Genomic DNA, 20,060 nt, shown 5'->3' on the forward strand with positions numbered 1-20,060 from the left:
AGCATGTGATAGCGTATGCATCGAGGCAGCTGAAGCCGCACAAGACCCGTTATCCGGTTCATGATTTTGAACTCGCTACGATCGTATTTGCTTTGAAGATCTGGCATCACTATCTTTATGGTGAGTCTTTCGAGATCTTTTCGGATCATAAGAGCCTTAAGTATTTGTTTTCACAGAGAAGATGGTTCGATTTGTTGAAGGATTTCGACTGTGAAATCAAATATTACTCGAAAAAGTCAAATGCAGTTGCAGATGCCCTGAGCAGAAAGCTTTGTTCTTTATCTCTTTCTACTATCGATGTTTCTCAGTTGATCGATGATTGTTGCACTTCTAGTTTGGAGTTCAAAACAGATAGGAAAACTATCAGAGTTTTGCTATTCAATCCGAGCCGGAGTTGTTTATTATGATCAAGGAAGCACAGAAGTCTGGACCGAGCACTCAGATTTCATTAGAGAAAGTTAGATCAGGGCATCAGTCTGAATTTCAGGTTAGAGATGATGTTGTTGAGGCAGCGTATTCTTTGAGAGGTACATTGCAGTCGGTTCAGTATTCATCCTGGAGGTCGGAAGATGTACAACGATCTGAAGAATCAGTTCTGGTGGAAGAAAATGAATAGCAATGTTGTGAGTTTTGTATCCCGATGTTTGAACTGTCAACAAGTGAAAGCAGAGAGGAAGAGACCGGGTGGTCTGTTGCACAGTCTATCTGTTCTTGAATGGAAGTGGGATCACATTTCGATAAATTTCGTCACGAAACTACCCCGATCTATTCAAGGATGCGATGCTATTTGGGTAGTGATCGACAGATTGACGAAGTCTGCTTGCTTTATTTCGTACATGATGACGTATCATCACGATCAGATGTCTGAATTATATCTTAGCAACGTTGTGAGATTGTATGGTGTGCCGAAGTCGATCGTTTCAGACCGAGACCCTAGATTCACTTCGCACTTTTGACACAGTCTTCAAGAGGCACTTGGTACTCGATTGAATCTGAGTACAACTTATCATCCTTAGACCGACGGATAGTCAGAGCGGACTATCCAAAGGTTAGAGGATATGCTTTGAGCAGTAGTGCCAGATTTTGCCACTAGTTGGCAGGATTCCTTGCCTCTTGTTGAGTTTTCTTATAACAACAGTTACCAAGCGAGTATCAGTATTACACCTTTTGAGGCCTTGTACGGTATGAAGTTCCGATCTCCTTTGTTTTGGGACGATGTGTCCGAGTCACCTGATTTGTGATCGGATATGCTTCGAGATATGGCAGAGCAAGTAAAGATCATTCAGGCGAGAATGAAGTTAGCTCAGGATAGACAGGCAAAGTATGCAAATATCAGACGTAGACCTCTGAGTTTTGATCAGGGAGACCGAGTATTCCTTAAGATTTCTCCTTCCAGAGGCACTGTTAGATTGGGAAATAGAGAGAAGTTATCTCCGAGATTCATCGGACCATACGAGATTCTCGAGAAGTTAGGCGATATTGCCTACAGGCTTGCACTTTCTCCATCTTTATCTGATATTCACGATGTTTTTCACGTCTCTATGTTGCGGAAGTATCATCCAGATCCTTCTCATATTCTTCAGCCTGACGAAGCCGAGCTTGACGAGACTCTAAGCTACTTTGAGAGATCGATTCAGATTCTGATCGGATGGAGAAGCAGCTCAGAACCAAGTCGATTCCTTTGGTGAAAGTTCAGTGAAGCCGTCACGGAGTCGAGGAAGCGACTTGGGAGACAGAATCTGATAGAGACAACATTTTCTCGAGTTCTTCGGATGACATGAGTTCTTCTTACTGTCTTATGCCCTTTATTCTATATTATGTGTTTGATTTTATTGATTTTGAGGACGCAATCTCTTCTTAGAGGGGGAGAATTGTAACGCCCCAAATTTATCTTAATTGATTTTATTTGAGATAATCGGAGATTACAGAATTCAAGAGCCGATTTGATTTTGATCAGGGTTTATTTTGCAATTTTTGGAATTTTCAGGGATTAAAATGCAAATATCAATTTTATTAGATATTTAAGAGGCTTTGACTTGTCTTCTCCATTCTACCTTCCTCCTCCTCTCCTTTCCTCCATTGTAGGTGGCCAAATTAGTTTTTTCAAGCTTTCAAATCCCGGTTTTCGGTCGATCCGTTCGTTAGAATTTTAATCCGAAGGCAGATTAGCAATCACGGCAGCGAGAGCTTCGTTCTATTGTAAGTATTTCTCAATCAGTTATACTTCTATTTTCAGATGTTGATAGAATCGATTGAGTTTCGGTTATGTAGCTCTTGAGATAGTTCTTATCGTTTATTCTCATTCGGTTTTGAAATAGAACGTCGTTCGGAATTGTTATGATTTTTGGAAGCATATTTCGAAAATGGAGATTTTGAGATGTGTTGGATTTGATTTGTTTTTGATGTTTTAGCATTGAATTGATTTGTTTTCAATGTTGTACAGCTGTCTGCGTTTCCGGTTTGATTAGTTTATAGCCATTATGCCGCCGGTTTGAGTTTTGGGAATTTGAACCGTTTGAATTGTTGAACTTTGGCTATTGGGTTTTTTCGTCGTTGTTGATCTTCTTTTGCCTCCGTACAGATTCGTTTGAAGTCTGTTGAGCCCAGAGTTAGCAGAAGTCGATCTTCGAAAAGTTGGACAAAGAGCGGTAAAGAGTTTACCTTGAGAGTTGTTGTTGTTTAGGTTTTATATATTTTGATATAACTTCTTTTGTAGAGTATCCAGAGTTGTAGCTATTCGAATCGAAAGGTACAAGCAATCATCGTGTTAGCGGGATAGCATACTCGAGATAGTTGGTTCTTGAGTTTCCCTTAAATCACATACTTGTATCAAAACTTGTTCTAAAATGGGGAACTTGTATTTTGTTGCTTGAACTTTTGTTATATGGCTTAATGCTTTACGTTTTTCTTATGCATTCATCTCGAGCCTAAATCTTTGATTTCAGCGGGATGTACGCCCTTTTTGTTTAAAAGATTTGGGGGCTATAATCGAGTGGTCTGGGTGTAGAAGTTCACCTAGTGTCAGCATACTCCTTGTAGTCGCACCAAAGTCTAGAGGATGGAGATACGTGACACCACCTCGATTGGGAGAGTCAGTGAGTTGTTACGTGATCTCATCCTCGGGATCCCAAAAGCATAGCAGCAATTCCTTGATTATCAGTGTTGATATCCCGATTTTAAAGACATGCATTTCATTCGTATTAACATTGAATATGGTGTCTGTATTTCATGTTTTGAGTTAATACTTGTTATTGCATGTTATGTTGCTTTTACTGGGAATATCATTCTCACCGGAATTATCTGGTTCTTGCTTTGTTTTGTATGTGTACTTGGCAACAAGTGGGGCAGGATCAAGTTAGAGGCAGCATGACTAGGGGTTGAGTTGAGTAGAAGTAAGGACTTGGTGTTTTTGAGAAGTTGCTTTTGTAATCGAACTTATTTTGTATTCGAACTGGTTCTGAGTTGTTTTGAAGAACCTAGAACCGATGCATGATCTATTATTTCGGAGGATTGTTTAACTCTAGCCCTCATGTTTTGTATTTGGATTGAACATTGTACTAATGCATGTTTGAGTTTGATTGCTGTCAAGACTTGTTTGAGAGCTTAGCTTGAGCTGTTTTTTTCTTTGCTTCTGGTGCAAGGGGCGCTCGAGCTGCAGTTTTAAGCAGCCACAGCGCACCCCCGTTTGAGGATCCAATAAGACTGGAAAACACCGCGCGCTCAAACGACAGTTTTTGCCCGCTCGAGCGCAGCATCAGTTTTAAAAAAAATTATTTCTTTGCTTGATTCTTTTATAGCTTTGGTTTTCTCGATGTATGAATTTATTATTCGAGTTTAGATGTTTAGAATCGAGGTCCTCACAAAAAATCTCCCCCCCTCCCTTTTTTATTTGCATTCACTTGAAAGAAATAAATCTCTGTTACCTGTGGATTGGACCTTGCTCGCCATTGCACTCCTTTATTTGGGAGTAGAAATTTAAGTTTGGTTGCTTGACGACAGCCCATCAAATTTTGGCATCGTTTTCGGGGATCGGTGCTAATTTTTATTTCTTTCGAGATTTGCTATTTTTTTTCTTTTTATGTCTCGTTATTCTTGTACAGGCGAACTATAATACATTCCAAAAATAAAAAGACTCCTAGGATATTGAGAAAAGAAGCGTGGCAATGACGTAACCAAGAATCAATATCATTTCCTGGTTTGAATATTGCATAAAATTCAAGTGATTCTGAAAGGGTTTTGATCCCGAATTAGTGAGTGCAAAGAAACAATGGCAGAGCCAGCGTGGAAGACCCTCAGGGAGTTAGCTAATCCTAATGTTACTCAGCATTCGATATGCATTCAATTGCCTACTACTGATGCAAATTTTGAATTAAAACCTGGATTGATTCACTTGTTGCCAACTTTTCGTGGTCTTGCAGGTGAAGACCCGCACAAGCATTTAAAGGAGTTTCACATTGTTTGCACATCCATGAAACCCCAAGAAATTACAGAGGAACAAATTTCATTGCGAGCTTTTCCATTCTCTCTAGCTGACAAGGCTAAGGATTGACTCTACTACTTTCCTTCTGGAACGATAACAACTTGGGATGATATGAAGCAACAATTTTTAGAAAATTTCTTTCCAATGTCAAGAGCAGCAAATATTAGTAAGGACATTTGTGGGATCAGACAGCTGCATGGGGAGACTTTATATGAATACTGGGAGAGATTCAAGAAATTGTGGGAGCTGTCATCAACACCAAATTTTTGAACAACTTTTAGTTCAGTATTTTTATGAGGGCCTCTCAGTGTTTGATAGAAGCATGATTGATGCTGCAAGTGGAGGAGCATTGGTAAACAAAACACCTCAAGAGGAAACCGATCTTATCGCCAACATAGCTGCCAATGCACAGCAGTTCGGAACTAGGGAAGACAACACTCCACGACATGTTAACGAGGTAAGTGCTAGTACTATTGATAAAAAATTGGATTCCTTGATTTCTCTTTTGGAAAAATTGGTTGCAGGACAAGCACAATAGGTCAAACCTTGTTGTATATGTTCGGTCGTTGGACATTCGAGAGATATGTGTCCAACGATGTAAGAAGATCCAACACAGCAAGCTTGCAGTGTACAGATTTTTGGGCAACCACAGCGTCGATATGATCCATATTCCAATACCTACAATCCAGGATGGAGGGAGCACCCGAATTTTAGTTATAGGAACCAAGGCTGCCAACAAGGATCTCCACAACAGAATTACAACAAACAACCAACACCTGCCCAATCCTCTAATTCAGACTCTGGTATGTCCCTAGATGAAATTTTTAAGATCCTTCCAACTAACACTAAGAAATTCTAACAGAAAACGAGGACTAACATTCAAAGTCTAGGAAATCAGATAACCCAATTAGCTACTTTTTTTTAATTATGAGCATAAAACACTTATTTTTAAAAATGTTTTTTAAAAATTTTAAAACTAGTATTTGATGTATTTTTAATATCTTACATTATTAAATTTTATGGTTAAATATTTATTTAATTTTTTATCCAAAATATAATTGTTAACATAAAATATTGATATGAATTCTTTGATTGTGATATTTATTATTTGTTATTGTGTAACATTATTGATATATTTTTTTCAATCCAAAATACTAATGTTTTTTTTAAAAATCAATTTTTGGGTTGGTCTGCCTAGCCTGCATCCCGGGATGAGATGGGTTGGGGTTTTTATGGCTCGTTTGGAGGCGGGTCTAAATGGGCTTCGGGTCTTGGCAGGACGAGCTGACCCGTCTGATAGATATAACTGCTCCAGATTTGTAACTGACGCATTAACTCGAAATCATGACAATTAATGGCAATAATTGAAGAGTCTAGCAGTCAGAATTTTGCCTATAAATAGCACTCAGATTTTTTAGATAATGTTACACAGCCATTCACTCATTCAGGGAATGGTAGCAAGGAAATTCTGAACAAAATTATATAGAAACTCGAGTGGGAAAATATCAGTTGAGAAAAGGGAGTCCATTTGAGCAAGTACAACATTTCACGGACTACCGAAATCTATTTTAGCATTATCTTTTTTTTTTAAATGAAAATGACTTCATTAAAGTAGGGTAAAAGAGTACAATATACACTGGGCATCCCCAAAAGACACAACTAATCAAAATAAACAGCCTCAAAGAGGTAAATAATGCAATCAAGTTAAACTAATCTCAGGTACTGACGGTATACATCGAAACACTAAAATCGGTACTCTAGAGAACATCTCATCCATCACCGGGTCGATGTCCTCAAAAGAAGCTCTGTTGCGCGCAGTCCACACCTGATAGATACAAGCTGCAAGGGCCACCACTCTCATTCTTGCCATCATCGAAGACCCCCTGTAAATTCCCCTGAAGGCCTGCAAAATCGAATGTCGTGAAGTCATCCTCTTCCTCATACCCAACCAATCTCGAACCCTATTCCAAAGGAAACCCAACACCCCACAATCAAAGAATAAGTGAGCATTAGACTCCTCACCCGTCTTGCATAAGGGGCAAATTTTTTTATCCACAAATCCCAGTCTATCTCGGGTAAATAACTTCCCATGTGACAACAACCAAAGTATGATTTTGTGCTTCGGTAGAATGTATGACTTCAACACTAGAGGTTTCCATGGCCAAATTCCGTTTCCTCCAATAAAGAATGCATAAGCCTTCCTCAACCCATTATGAGGACCAAACCATCTCTCCATCTCATCAATAGCACCATCAACAGACCCCACTCGATCCACAATGAAGTCTCGGATGGAAAGTAACTCCTTGATCAATTTCGAAAGCTCTTTTTTCCACACCCAATGCCACACATCTCCATATTCCGAAAACTCCTCATTAATCCATTTGATCCAAAGACTATCTTTTTTCAAGTGAATTTTCCAAAGAGTCTTTGCAAGTAAGGCCTTGTTCCACACTGATATATCCTTAATTCCCAATCCTCCATCTTCTTTCGGTCTACACACCCTATCCCAAGCAATCGGTGGTCGCTTAGCTGGCCATACAAACTTTCGACACAGTCGTTCTATATCTTTCACTACGTACTCCGGGATAGGTAGAATAGAAAGCCAATAGCACTCAACCCGTTGTATTACCGAACGTATGAGATCAAATTTACCCGCATAAGAAAGAGTGTGAGCTGGCCAAGACGCAATTATCCGTCGAATAGCATCAAGAAGAACTCCATAGTCCGAGGCTTTCAATCTTGATGAATAAAGTGGGATGCCAAGATACCGAAATGGTAGTACGCCTTCACTGATACCCAAAGAGCCAAGAATACAATCCTTCTCATCCGCATTCATTCCTGCCAAGTAAATATTAGATTTTTCCAAGTTAACTTTCACACCCAACATATCTCCAAATCTAGTGAGACACTCGAACATCAAAGAAGTGCTAAGGCGATCTCCCAGAGTAAAGAGCAATAAATCATCCGCATAGGACAAGTGTGTAATACAAAGTGGCAGGCATCTCGGGTGGTATTTGAAATGTGGGTTGCAAGCCATAAGACGTTTCATCTATGAGAATACCTCAATACAAAGTGTGAATAGAAAGGGGGATAGAGGATCCCCTTGTCTCAATCCACGTTTCCCAAGGAAGAAGCCATGTAAGTGCCCAGAGATAGAGATAGAATACGATGTGGTAGTGACACATTCCATGATCCAATTTACAAACTTAGTCGGAAAATTCAGTCCATTTAGCGTGTCTCTCAAGAAGGCCCAATCCACCATGTCAAAGGCTTTTTGGAGATCAATTTTCATAGTGCATTTAGCCGATGATTTCTTCCTAGCATATCCTCTCAACAACTCTTGTGCTAGGTGAATGTTATCCACAATAGATCGATCATGAATGAAAGCAGCTTGAGCCGGATCGATAAGGGGTCCAATCACTTTCTTCAACCTCAACACCAGTATTTTAGAAATTTCTTTGTAGAACACCATGCAACAAGAAATTGGTCTAAACTCACTCACTTCAATTGCCCCATCTTTTTTCGGAACTAAAGCAATAGAAGCATGATTCCATTGCTTGAGTAGCTTAACAGTGCTAAAGAATTCCTCAATAGCCTCGAAAACATCCTTGCCAATAAAATCCCAACTTTCTCGAAAGAATAGGGAACCGAATCCATCCGGTCCGGGTGCTTTCTCAATATCAATGTCAAAAAATACCCCTTTAACTTCCTCCATTTTCATCCGGGCAACAAGTGCCTCATGCGATTCTCTACCAACTTTTGGCCCCCTCTCCAAAATCTCCATATCAAGCTCCACTCTATCTCTATTAGTACCCAAAATATTGCCAAAGTGGTGTACAAAAACCTCGGCAATATTTTTGGAGTCATTAACAAGAGCCCCCCGCCCCCCACCCCGCCACTATCATTGATACAAGTAATAGAATTCCTTTTTTTATTCATTCGAATGATGTCATAAAAGAACTTAGTACATCTATCTCCCTGCCAAATATAATCCCCTTTGAGTTTTTGAGCAAGAAATAGACTCTCGGCTTCCAGAAGTAACTCCGCCCTCTTCTGAATGGTAGTATAATCCGCATCCATATCCCTCCATTCAATATATTGTTTTAGATGATACTAAGTTCCTCCTTAGCTTTACTAGCTCTAGACGAGATATGACCAAATTCAAAAGTGTTCAGTCTCTTGAGAGGTGCCTTCAATCGATTCAAATTTTCTTTCAACAAAAACAGATTCGTTCCTCTATCAGAGGAAGGCCAAAAACGTTCTACTATCTCCAAAAACTTTTCACTCAATGTCCACATGTTGAAGAATCTAAATGGCCTCTGTCTTACCACTTGATTATTAGTAATAGTTGAAACGACCCCAAGTGAGTGATCCGAAATACTACCAGGCGCCACAAATTCAGCACTAGCTCCAAATTTTTCTCGAATCCAAGCCATGTTAATCAACACTCGATCCAACTTACATCGAACACTAGGATTCATCCAAGTGTATCTAGTACCCGAGTAAGCCATATCCATCAAATTTAGTTCTTGCACACAGTCCACAAAATCTTTAATGTCCGAGTTTCAAACCGCAAGTCCACCCAATTTATCTTTCGGGGAAAGAACATTGTCAAAGTCCCCAAGAACCATCCACGGCTCCCTCAAATCCCTCCCGAAATTACTCTCGTTCCAAAGTGATCTACGCAACACTCGGTTATTCAACCCATAAACAAAGGATGTGAAGAACGTCTCTCTACTCTTCAAGTAGGAGATACGAACGTGAATGTGCTCTATTCCTATGCCACAAACATCAACTTGAACCATCTTCGGATTCCAAATCACCAAAATCCGAATCTTATTACAAACTTGTACATTAGACAAAACTTTCATTCCAACAAACCGAAGCCTCATCAGATTGTTCAAGTCCTTTTCCTCCAAATTAGTCTCCAATATGCCAAAAACATCCACACATTGAGTGCTCATGTAAGTAGAGACACTCTTTTGTTTCAGGGGCTTGTGGAAGCCCCTTATATTCCAAGTTGTAATTTTCATGAACAACCCGATTTACTCGAGCCATCAACCCCATAACCATTCTTATCACTCTTCTTATCACTCTTCTTATCATTTTTCTTTTTGTTGTTGCCCCCTGCTTTAAATTTTTTAACGGGTTTTGTAGGTATATTTTTCCGATCATCATTTATCTCCAAGTAATTATTCCCACTCGAAGAGCTTTCTTCGTTGGAGTTCTCCTCATCACCTGTCTTCTTTGGTTTTTTTTTGTTTCTTTTTATTAATCACCTCAATGAACTCTTTCACATTCTCATCCACCTGTCCATCACTAGGACCCTTACTCATCGACGTCCCCTCTCCATTGATATCAATGATTGGCACCTCCGAAACAACAACATTCTTTCCTTTATCAACTTCAGAGACTGCTGACACATCTACACCCCCCTGGGTTGTAGGAATGCCATCAGGTGCATGTACATTCTCACCCTCTGTCGGAACTTGTGTAGCATGGCCACTCTCCTCTCTAGGTGGTGCAAAATGTGCTCTCGGTTTGGGGTAAATAGAGCAACCCGGTCGTCCAACATGCTTTCAAGTGGCACTCTTGGATCGATACCGACTAGTGTTTCCAACACTTTGTTCCCTACGTGTTTCCACATTCACAATCTCCATACCACAAATGTTTTTGTCATGCCCTAAACGCTTGCAATTCTCACAAATCATGTTTTTACTCTCATACACAATCTTCACGAGCAAACCGTGTTCTTTTCCTACTACTAGTGAGCATATCCATGTGAATAGGAATTCCAAATCTCGAAGCCAACCTACTCAAGATGTGTGAATTCCAACAAACTGGAGGCAGTCCATGAAATTGAACCCAAGTCGGTATGCCACTCATGTCTTCTTCATGAAATCGGAAACAACGTGGCATTTCTTTCAAGTAAAGATGAAACCCATACACCATGTAGTTGCCCCCATGAATAATCCGTTCCCTAGAACAAGCATCCGGGAATGTGAAGACAATCCAACCCGATTCATAGGTTTTGAATTGGATGCCCTCACCCCCAACGCCGGACGAGATCAACAAGAGCTGGAACTGGTGGCCGTCCACCTACTACAAATCCAAGTAAACAAATGCCAAAAGCTTGATCCACCGTATCAATAACATCATAATCATAATACTTTTTTAAAGGATTCCATCATGTATGTGTTCAAATCCCGGATTTCGAAATCTGTATTTCTGATGCACTAAACTTGTAAATTAGTGATATAAATATATATTCTGAATACTCTGGTCTGTTCTGAATTCACCATTTAGATGATAATAATGTCAGTTAGCCACGAAACGCATAAGTGAATTGGTGCATAAAACGATTATGTTATTTCTTTATCTGTATGAATTTATGTTGTGATATGTATATGTATATGAGATTTAGAGCTGTGAAAATGGGCCGGCGGGGCGGCCCAACCCACAACCCACCAAAACCCGCCAATTGATAGGGCGGGGCCGGCCAGCCCACCATTTAGGCATTGAAAAATTATCAACTCAACCCGTTTATTTGGCGGTGCAGGGCGGGCCGAACCCTAATTTTTAGTTATATTTGGCGGGTTGTGGCGGGTTGAAAATTTTTCAACTCAACCCGCCTATATAAAGGGGTGGGACGGGCCAAATCAGCGAGCCCAACCCACTTTGACAGCTCTAATGAGACTCTCTTTAAAATGATTAAAAGCTAGGATGATTCTTTCATTTAATGAGTGACGACCATATCACTCACTCACCCAAAACATCTTAGATAAAAATGAAGAAGAAGTCGAGGAAGATGAAAAAAATCAGTTCTGAGGATGGTGAAGGACCAAAGATTTTGATGTTTAGTTATGTTCGGTTTTATTATTTTTAAACGCTTCAATAGACTCTGTATCCATTTAGTTTGTTTTCAGTCAAACATTATAAAGACAATTTGATTTCAATTATATAAGATGTATTTCCGAATTATGAATGATTATTTAAACGAGTATGAAATATCGCAAATCACTATTAACGAATTACATTTTGAAGTTTTCTTATTTGATATATTATGCTTGCCCATCAACTCAAATTCTGCCCTTGGGAAAATAGATACATAAGAGCTGATCTGATTTGGATATAGTTTTATACGATACATTGAGTTTCGTTTAGACATATATTGTTTAGTTTTTTATAAGCAAAAAAAAAATTAAAGCATGTGTTTTGATAAGTATTTTATAAAATATACACGAGCTAATCGTATCTGGTTTGGATATAGTTTTATACAATACACTGGGTTTCGTTTTGACATGTACTTTAAAAAAGTTTTTAGTCTTGAAAAAAATCTTAAAGAATGTTTTTGGATAAGGTTTTTATAAAATATTTTTGAAAAAGTGTTCTCCAAGTATAGTTTTTAAAGAATGTGTTTTGATAATAAAACTTTGGAAGACAAAGATGAACAACATTACTTTTAAAATGTTAAAATATTTTTATAGAATAATTGTACAAACACATATTTATTTTTAAAACAACTTTTAAAATATTTTATAAAAAATTTTAAAAAAACATTTTTATAAAAACATTTTATAAATATATGTCCAAACGGAACTCAAGTGTTTAAAAAGATAACTCTACCAAGTACCAAATCTCATTTCTCGGACCACCTTGATCTCTAGCTTGGAATTGGATGCTCATGGCATGTTAACGAGTATTAATTTTCCAGCATTTCACGAGATGATATTCAATTCTGTTTCCCTCTTTAGCATTCTTCGAGCCTACGGTATGTCGCAATTCAAAAACGGGACAAGGAATATTCATGAGTACATTGTCCAAGCCTGTCTAGATTAGGAATCAATGAATATGCAAGGGGATATTATTCTTGATGCTTATGTAGTGTCATGCATACAGTAATTACCTCGAGACTTAAAGTAATGTTTGAGAAAGCTTCTAAGAAGCACTTCTCAGTTTTTTTTTAACAAAATTTTGAAATTTTGTAAAATTTTATTAAGAAAAAGCCGATAAATGCTTTCTAAATCTCTCCCAAATACTAGATTAATCGAATAAGATATCACAAATAAAACCTTACAAATCAGTCGCTCACACGACTATGATTAAAGATGAGAAATGTGGCCATGAATCCTATTTCATTGCATGGGAATTTGCTGCTTGGAGAAGAAATGACAAACAAAGGACTAAAGCTAAATTCTTCGTAATTAGAGTCCTACGCTCTTCTGCAAAGAGTATATGATAAAGCTGGGTGCCTCGATCTGGTATATAACACAGTGGATTCTAAATTCGTCGCAAATCCACCATCCACCATTCCCCCTAAACCCCTCCCATCACCTCTTGATCAAATTCTTGAATCCAGCCCTGCTCGAGTAGATGGAATTTTGGCTTTAGAGGCATATAATTATGGTCCTAGAAGAAATTGACCACATGACGTGCCGGACAGGAAAAAAAAACCTACTGGATTTCGGTTTAATTAATACTTATTGGTAAACACAAACTTTTGCAAAACTATCTTATCGGTTAATTTTGAGAGACAGACCTCTTACTCGACTCGAATAAACAAGAGTGATGTTAAAGGGAATTTACATATTGAAAATACAATGTAAACTCAAACAACGTAAGGCTTAAACTCGACCAAATTAATACAGTTTCAGTTTGGCGCACAAGGCCAGTGACATTCCAATATAAGTTGTTTTATTTCCATCAGGATATTTGTTTTGATAAACTAAATGAGTTTATGAAAAGCATAAATCAAAATTATTAGCTAGAACAGGAGCTTTGGTCAACCTGATTAAATTCTGATTGATTAAAGGAAATGGATGTTCCAGGTATGTAAACAAGAGAACACAATAATCACACTGCATGGGACAATTCAGATTGCAACCGGCGAGGGTGATCGCCAGTCCATGAAAAGACACCGAGGTAAATTACGCGATCGCAGGATCCTCTTTCTTTGAGCTCGAAATAGCTTGATTTAAGGTGCCAGTGTCAACAGCTTCCAACGTCTTATAAAACTCTTCTGGGAGAGGACCGGGTCGATGCAAGGGAATATGCTTCGGCACTGGAGCATCATTCTCAATAACTTCACATTCATAGTCATCGGGAATACCCCATGGGTTCCATTCTGCAATCGGAATAAGAAATTCGTGTAATCCAAACTTGAAAAGCAGCGAGTTCAGTTGGTCGCGTGACAGTTTAGAAGGTAATATAAAATATTATAATTCTTCCATGGAGCCTGAATGGGTTACAACATAAAAACGGTAAGTTTTTACAATGCCAGAATTCTTAAAAGGCATTTCATCACAAACCACAAGATAGAGACTATGCAAAACATGAAATATCATGTTTGAGTCAACAATGACATTAAGTCCAGATAAATACTTCGAAGATTTATGAACTGTACTAGCCATATAGTCATCCATGTTAAAGAAAAGCCCTTTCTCGATGCCAAACCTTAGGCAACTGTGTGAGGAAACACAAATAAAAACAACATTTCATTATCAAATTCCGAGAATCAAGCACCAGAGATTAGGGGAGTTCAACTAGGGGTTGGTTCAACTTTGGATGAAAATTCGAACCAAACCATATACCATCAGTTTCATAAAATTTCAAACCAAACCAAACCATGAATATTTTAATAACCAAACCAAACCAAACCAAGAAATTCGGTTTGGTTTGGTCTGGTTTGGATGATCGATTTTGAGTTTCACAGTGAATTCGTGTATGAGTCTTTGTTATTTGGAAAATGAAGCGATTGACACTAGGTATAAGCAAAGTGATCAAATATCGTGGATTAGAATGATAATAAGTCCAGTACCATAAATTCAAATAATTATGTAGATTTAAGATTTTTGCAAGTTATAAAAATAACTAAATTTTTAGGGTTATGAACTTATGATTATTTTTATTTAGGTTTGAATCTGCAACAATAAATTCTCAATGTAAGTGGAGTATTCACAAAACTCAAAAATATTATGGCATAATACTAATCAAATAAATACCTCTATATTAAAAAAAATCATACTCACTCACCAAAATTTATAACATGTTTTTTCATATTAATATAATAGATCTGGTTTGGATTGGTTCGGTTTATTTTTATCTAAAACTTGCACCAAACCAATCTTTTCGGGTTGGTTGATTTTAAAACTAATCCAAACCATGAAAAACTAAAAACAAATCTAAAGCATGCGGTTTGGTTTGGTTACACAATTTGGTTTGTTTTTGAATATCCTTGCCAGAAATCAACAACACAATATCTTTGTATTCTATTTCCTGTTATATCTTCATCTGTATTTAGATAATGGATATCATGCTTAATCGTTATTATCCAAGTTTTTTTTTTTGTCTCCCTCTTTGTCTATCAATATGAGTATTAATCATGGTCTCGCATCTCCTAACTGGAGCTTTCATTGGCCTCTTTGCACCAGAGATCAAGTGGACTAAAAACTATCTCGGGTTTGTTTAGATAACTAAATCCTTGAGCCTGATTTGTCACATTTGGAAATTTGGCCAAAGACTAATATGAATACCAAATAAACACTTTCGGATCAAGATGTGTTAACTGAATATGAATCACAATATACTAGGAGTTCACAAGTATAAGAAACCATATAATGAGAAAACACCAAACTAGAAATAAAAAGAAAACTCCCAAGAATAAGCAGGTTCATAAGGCAAGATCATAGTCAAAGCTAGTTAATTTATTCAAAGTTTCTCAAATATTGAAAAAATGGTTTCCTGGACATGATTTTTTTTAAAAAAAATAATTTATTCAAAGCTACTATCAGAAATTTCCCCGACTAATTATAAACTAAGCACTCAAAGCCGCGTACATATAGCATTAATATTTCACTCGATGGTTTAAAAACAGACAGAAAAAAGCACAAAAGAAAAAAAAAATCTTGCCAAATGCTTCAAAATAAAATTATATAAATAAAAAAAATAGCACACACCAATCATGTGACCGATGAGCTTGAGCTCATCCTGAGCTTCTTCGATCAGCTCCTCGACCTGGCCACATCCGAGCTTTTTCTCGATGGATTCCCAATCCGCCTCCTCCTGACAGACCTTGAGGCGGTGGCGAGTGAAACTCTCCACGGATTTCCGGTAGCCCTCGTCCTCCGGCACCGCCTTGATCTCGTTTAGGGTTTTGGAGTAAAGTCCGATCAGCACTTCTCTAGCATTAGGGACGACGTCAAGGCCTACGATTCCCGTAGTCTCCTTCACTCTCGCCGCCATCATCAACGGCCGCGCCACCCGTCGGAGAAACATTTTGAGATCCTCGGTGGATTCAGCTCAACTGACAATTGAATCACTCAGTCGATAAATGTAATTTCTAATCAGACGCTTGAAAATGGGCTCTAAAGAACAAATTGAACTGGGTTGAAATAGTAAGCCCAATTTACAAATGAACCCAATTACAGAAATAAATTGGTTGTGGAATGATTTTGTTTCGAAAGATTAAATTTAAAACAAAATATTGAAATTATGTAAAATTTTTATAATAAATATTATGAAATGATATTTGTGTTAATATTATTAGGAGTGTATTTAAAATATTATCTGATGCATTTAAATATAATCTAGAGATATAATATTTTTTTTTTAAAGTAGAGATATAATATTTTTGATAATGAGAAAAGTTAAATTTTAAGATTAAAAATTACATCAAGAGGAACAAATAATAGAAAAAACATATTTTTCAAAAATTCAGATTTTTTTGAAACCATATAATAATAATAATAACCTTATGCGGATAATAGCTACATTTCTTCATATACGTTGTGTACTTGTATATGTCTTGTGGGTCCCACATACACATAATTAGACCAATCATAACACTCCACACCACCCATGGGGTATTAAATTTCCCTAAAGGAGATCATCTCGAAATAACCCTCCTCACTTGACAAAAAATTTATCCCATTTGTCTCACCGTCATGGCCAATCCATTTTCGTGGTTGTCCAGCCAGCGCTAGAGTTGAAATAGAAGCGACCCAATGACTAGGGGAATTCCGGGTTGAATTAACATAAGGGTGCCGGAATATGGTGAAATCGAGGGTTGCTTCGCGTAGGCCAGACCAAACGAGGTCCAATTTCCCGAAGCATTGAACAGAAAAGTCGTCTTGGGGCGGCGACTTCGATGTGGCGGTCGGCCGATCATGATCCGACAATGACAATATTAGAAAAAGATTGAGAACTTTTAGGACTTAATTTAAATTTTAAAAAAAATATTAAAAATAAGAGTGGACGTAGTGCGACACTAAGTTGGTTCCCACGAAAGCCCTGCACAAAGGCGTGAAGGGTATTCGTATTGTGTGTTTGTATGTGTGTCTATATATAGTGGACTAAACTAAATTTGACAACATAAAAAATTAAAAAAATTAAATAAATAAATAACATGTGTGACCAAAATTACAATTTTTCGCAACTAAATATCCAAACATCACTTATTCACTTCAACATCGTACACATGCAAAATGATCAAAATAAAATTTAGACTCAACATTTTCTTTTGGCATTAATATATATGACATTGAAGATTACACAATGCTATCCAAGTATTCGACCAACCAGTAAACACAATCAAGAATAAGAAAACACAATAAGCATCAACCCAAAATCCAATCTCATTAACACTTCACAGAGCATGCAAAATCAATAATATAATCAAACCAAGTATAACACCAGTATTTACGTTTTTCAGCTGATAATCCACACCTACTCCACAAGAAAAAAAAACACAACCTTATTTTATTGATCAATAAGGTGATATACAGTTACAATACAAGAGTTTTCTCGATTACACTAAAAATTATTACAATCAAGCTTATTGATCGAGCAAATACTATCGGAGAAAATCAATACAAATATGTGTCAATTGAGCTCGAATAAATCGCAAGTGCAAAAGCCAAGTAATAACATTATGTACTAGAGTACGAGTATCATCCTCAAAGATTGTATCACACAATAATTTACTTATATAAATTCTCTAGCCAACGTTCACGAAGTTTTTGAGAAATTCTTATATATATTAAAGAAAATTAATACACTCCGCCAAGGTTAAATCACTCAAAAATTAGCGCTTAAATAAATTTTGAAAATTTGTATAATGAATAAATATGTTGGAATGTCGGTTCACCTACCCCGTAATTGATTTGGACAATTCAAATTTCAAATTCAAGTTCTACTCCCATTTTGACAAGATTCCCTCAACTATCAACTCTCTCTCTCGTGTTATGTCAACGTTATTCAATTAATGAAATAACCAAACATCTTTGATTATTTATCACTATTGATCGCATTGCGCTCCTTGAAATCTGATAACTTTCGACCTATTAGACTATAGCTATTAACGTGTACTCAACACCATATTTCTATATGTACTGTAAATCCACGGATTAAGTCACTCGATCTAATTATGAATTAATCTCTCGATATCATTCACAAAATATAGATTTATGAATAAGTTAGCTACGCTTCAACATATGAAATAAACACAATGAAAAATCAAGTGTTCATAGAATAGAAGAAATAAATGGTCCAAAACTCAATTGCACATGCGTGTCATGGGGGTAGGACCCCCTAAATTCCAACAAAAATAACGTTTAGCTGGTAAAAATCATCAGAAAATTCAACCTAAAAAATTTGTTTCCAAAAACAATAATAGTAAACAAGTAAAAGAAAAAAAGAAGTGAGGAAACGGTACGAAATCTCGAGCCTCCTTTGCTTGCCTCCTCGTGTTCTTCGGTCGCCACTCCTTTTGCTTTCTTGTACTTTCCAACGGTGTGTTTTTTTTTTCTTTGCCTTGTTTTTCCTCTTTTAAGACTTTTGAAGTCCTCCCTTCTCTTCTTTACCTTTTAAAATCCATGCAGAAGATTATTTTTATTATCTCAAGCATGCAAGGTTCTGTTTTTCTCTTGATTTTTCACCCAAGCATGCTGGAGCATGCAGAATGTACCGTTGGGGTGCATTGGAACGCGCTGGAGCCTGCATAAATTCCAGCTGGAGCGCACAGGGTTCTGTTTTGCACCATGGAAATTTCACAAGAGCGTCGTGGCGGGCCTAAATACCCGCTGGGGCGCGTTCTGTGTTGTATCAATCTTAATATTTTTTGCTCTTTTTTTCCTACAAATGATCAAACATCGTGATGAGTGTTCCGAATGCACAATATAATCTTTGATTAGACATAAACGGACTTAACAACATAAAATCATGCAAAACAGACTCGATATGATGCACAAAAATACGTAAAAACGTCACATGTCACTTATTATCTCAATTTCACACTCTTTGAAACTTTCTTCTTGTATTATTCTTATATCTTCTTCTTTCCTTCTTTGAGTTGGTTTTTCTTATCCTTTTCTCTCAGTCCTGATGTCTTCTTTGTTTTGAAACCAATAGCCAATATATGTATATCTTTACCATGCATTGTGTTAGGACCGGTTTAGAGTGTAGATGGGGGGTGAATACACTTAAAGACGTTTCAATGAGAAGGGATTGAATTCGATCGGTTTAATAATTGAATTCTATATTTATCTTGATGTCTAATATAATTTGATAACAGAGTATGTGCGGAAATATGTCACATTACAGATTTGAACACTTATCAGAAGGCAGTGTATGCAATATAGATAGTTAGTAGGTAAACAGATGAAAGACACGATGAGATTTTTATGGATGTTCGGAGATTTCAATTACTCATACGTTACCCCTTCTTCCTTCTCGAACGGATATCACTAGAAGATTTTGAATTTTACAAGCAATTTGCAAAATCCCAATCCAGTTTAGGACTTATACACTGCCTAAACAAGAAATCCTAAGTCCTAAACAAGAAATCCTAGTTACAACTCAGTTTCAGTCCTAGACTGATAAAATAAAGATGTTTACAACTCGATTGACTTGGCACACAAATGATCCTTCAATGATCAGAATATTAGTTTGATTGTTTGTGCTTCGAGTTATTTGATCGATTTCCAAGCTTTGAAACTTTAGATACTCTCCTAGTAAGTGTTGTTGGCAAAAGTTATTCTTCAATCGATCCAGATCCTTATTTATACTCTTCGAATGCTAATGGTAATAATTTCAAAATGGATCTTCAGATAGAAATTGAAATATTCCCGTTGCATTTTTCATTTTCACGAACAATCTTTGAAGCCGACATTTCCCTTTGAATCGCGACACTAAATTCTGCAGAATGTGTCAGAGTACGGAAAAATTTATCCAAAAAGGCGCGAGGGTAAACTGACAAACCTATAGTGTCTTCAGTTTGGTTGACTTGAATAATATCAGTTGAGCTCATACGAGAGACGTGTTTGTCAGTTTAACGCTTCTTTTATTTATGAGATAGTTTCGGTTTGGGCTTAGCGCTTCAGTTTAGCCTCATATCAGTTCCTCATATCAGTTTTGTCTTAATCAGTTTTAGTACTATATCTGTAAACACCAAAACTTAATTTCTCAACAATTTCTCCCTTTTTGGTGTTTATCGAAACTTAGATAATTCCGAGGTAAACTGATTAAACTGACTTATCATCTGAAAAATGCCATCTGAAAACTTTTGAAATCTTCCCCCTTTTTG

At 37.2% G+C, this 20,060-nt stretch overlaps 2 protein-coding genes across 2 annotated transcripts; both read right to left on the reverse strand.

The window, feature by feature from the left end:
* Positions 1–6,179: 6,179 nt before the first annotated feature.
* On the reverse strand, positions 6,180–7,529 carry LOC140862668 (uncharacterized). The gene has a single exon (XM_073265700.1). The coding sequence runs from the start codon at positions 7,527–7,529 to the stop codon at positions 6,180–6,182; it is 1,350 nt and encodes a 449-aa protein (XP_073121801.1).
* Positions 7,530–13,099: 5,570 nt separating this feature from the next.
* LOC140866442 (probable NADH dehydrogenase [ubiquinone] 1 alpha subcomplex subunit 5, mitochondrial) lies at positions 13,100–15,799 on the reverse strand. The gene is made up of 2 exons (XM_073271426.1): positions 15,436–15,799; positions 13,100–13,604 (listed from the first exon to the last, which is right to left on the reverse strand). Exons 1-2 carry the CDS (start codon positions 15,752–15,754, stop codon positions 13,408–13,410), a joined length of 516 nt encoding a protein of 171 aa, XP_073127527.1. The 5' UTR covers positions 15,755–15,799; the 3' UTR covers positions 13,100–13,407.
* Between the last annotated feature and the right edge of the window lie 4,261 nt (positions 15,800–20,060).

This window comes from Henckelia pumila, chromosome 4 (assembly GCF_033568475.1).
Source record: "Henckelia pumila isolate YLH828 chromosome 4, ASM3356847v2, whole genome shotgun sequence".
Taxonomy (NCBI): Eukaryota; Viridiplantae; Streptophyta; class Magnoliopsida; order Lamiales; family Gesneriaceae; genus Henckelia; species Henckelia pumila.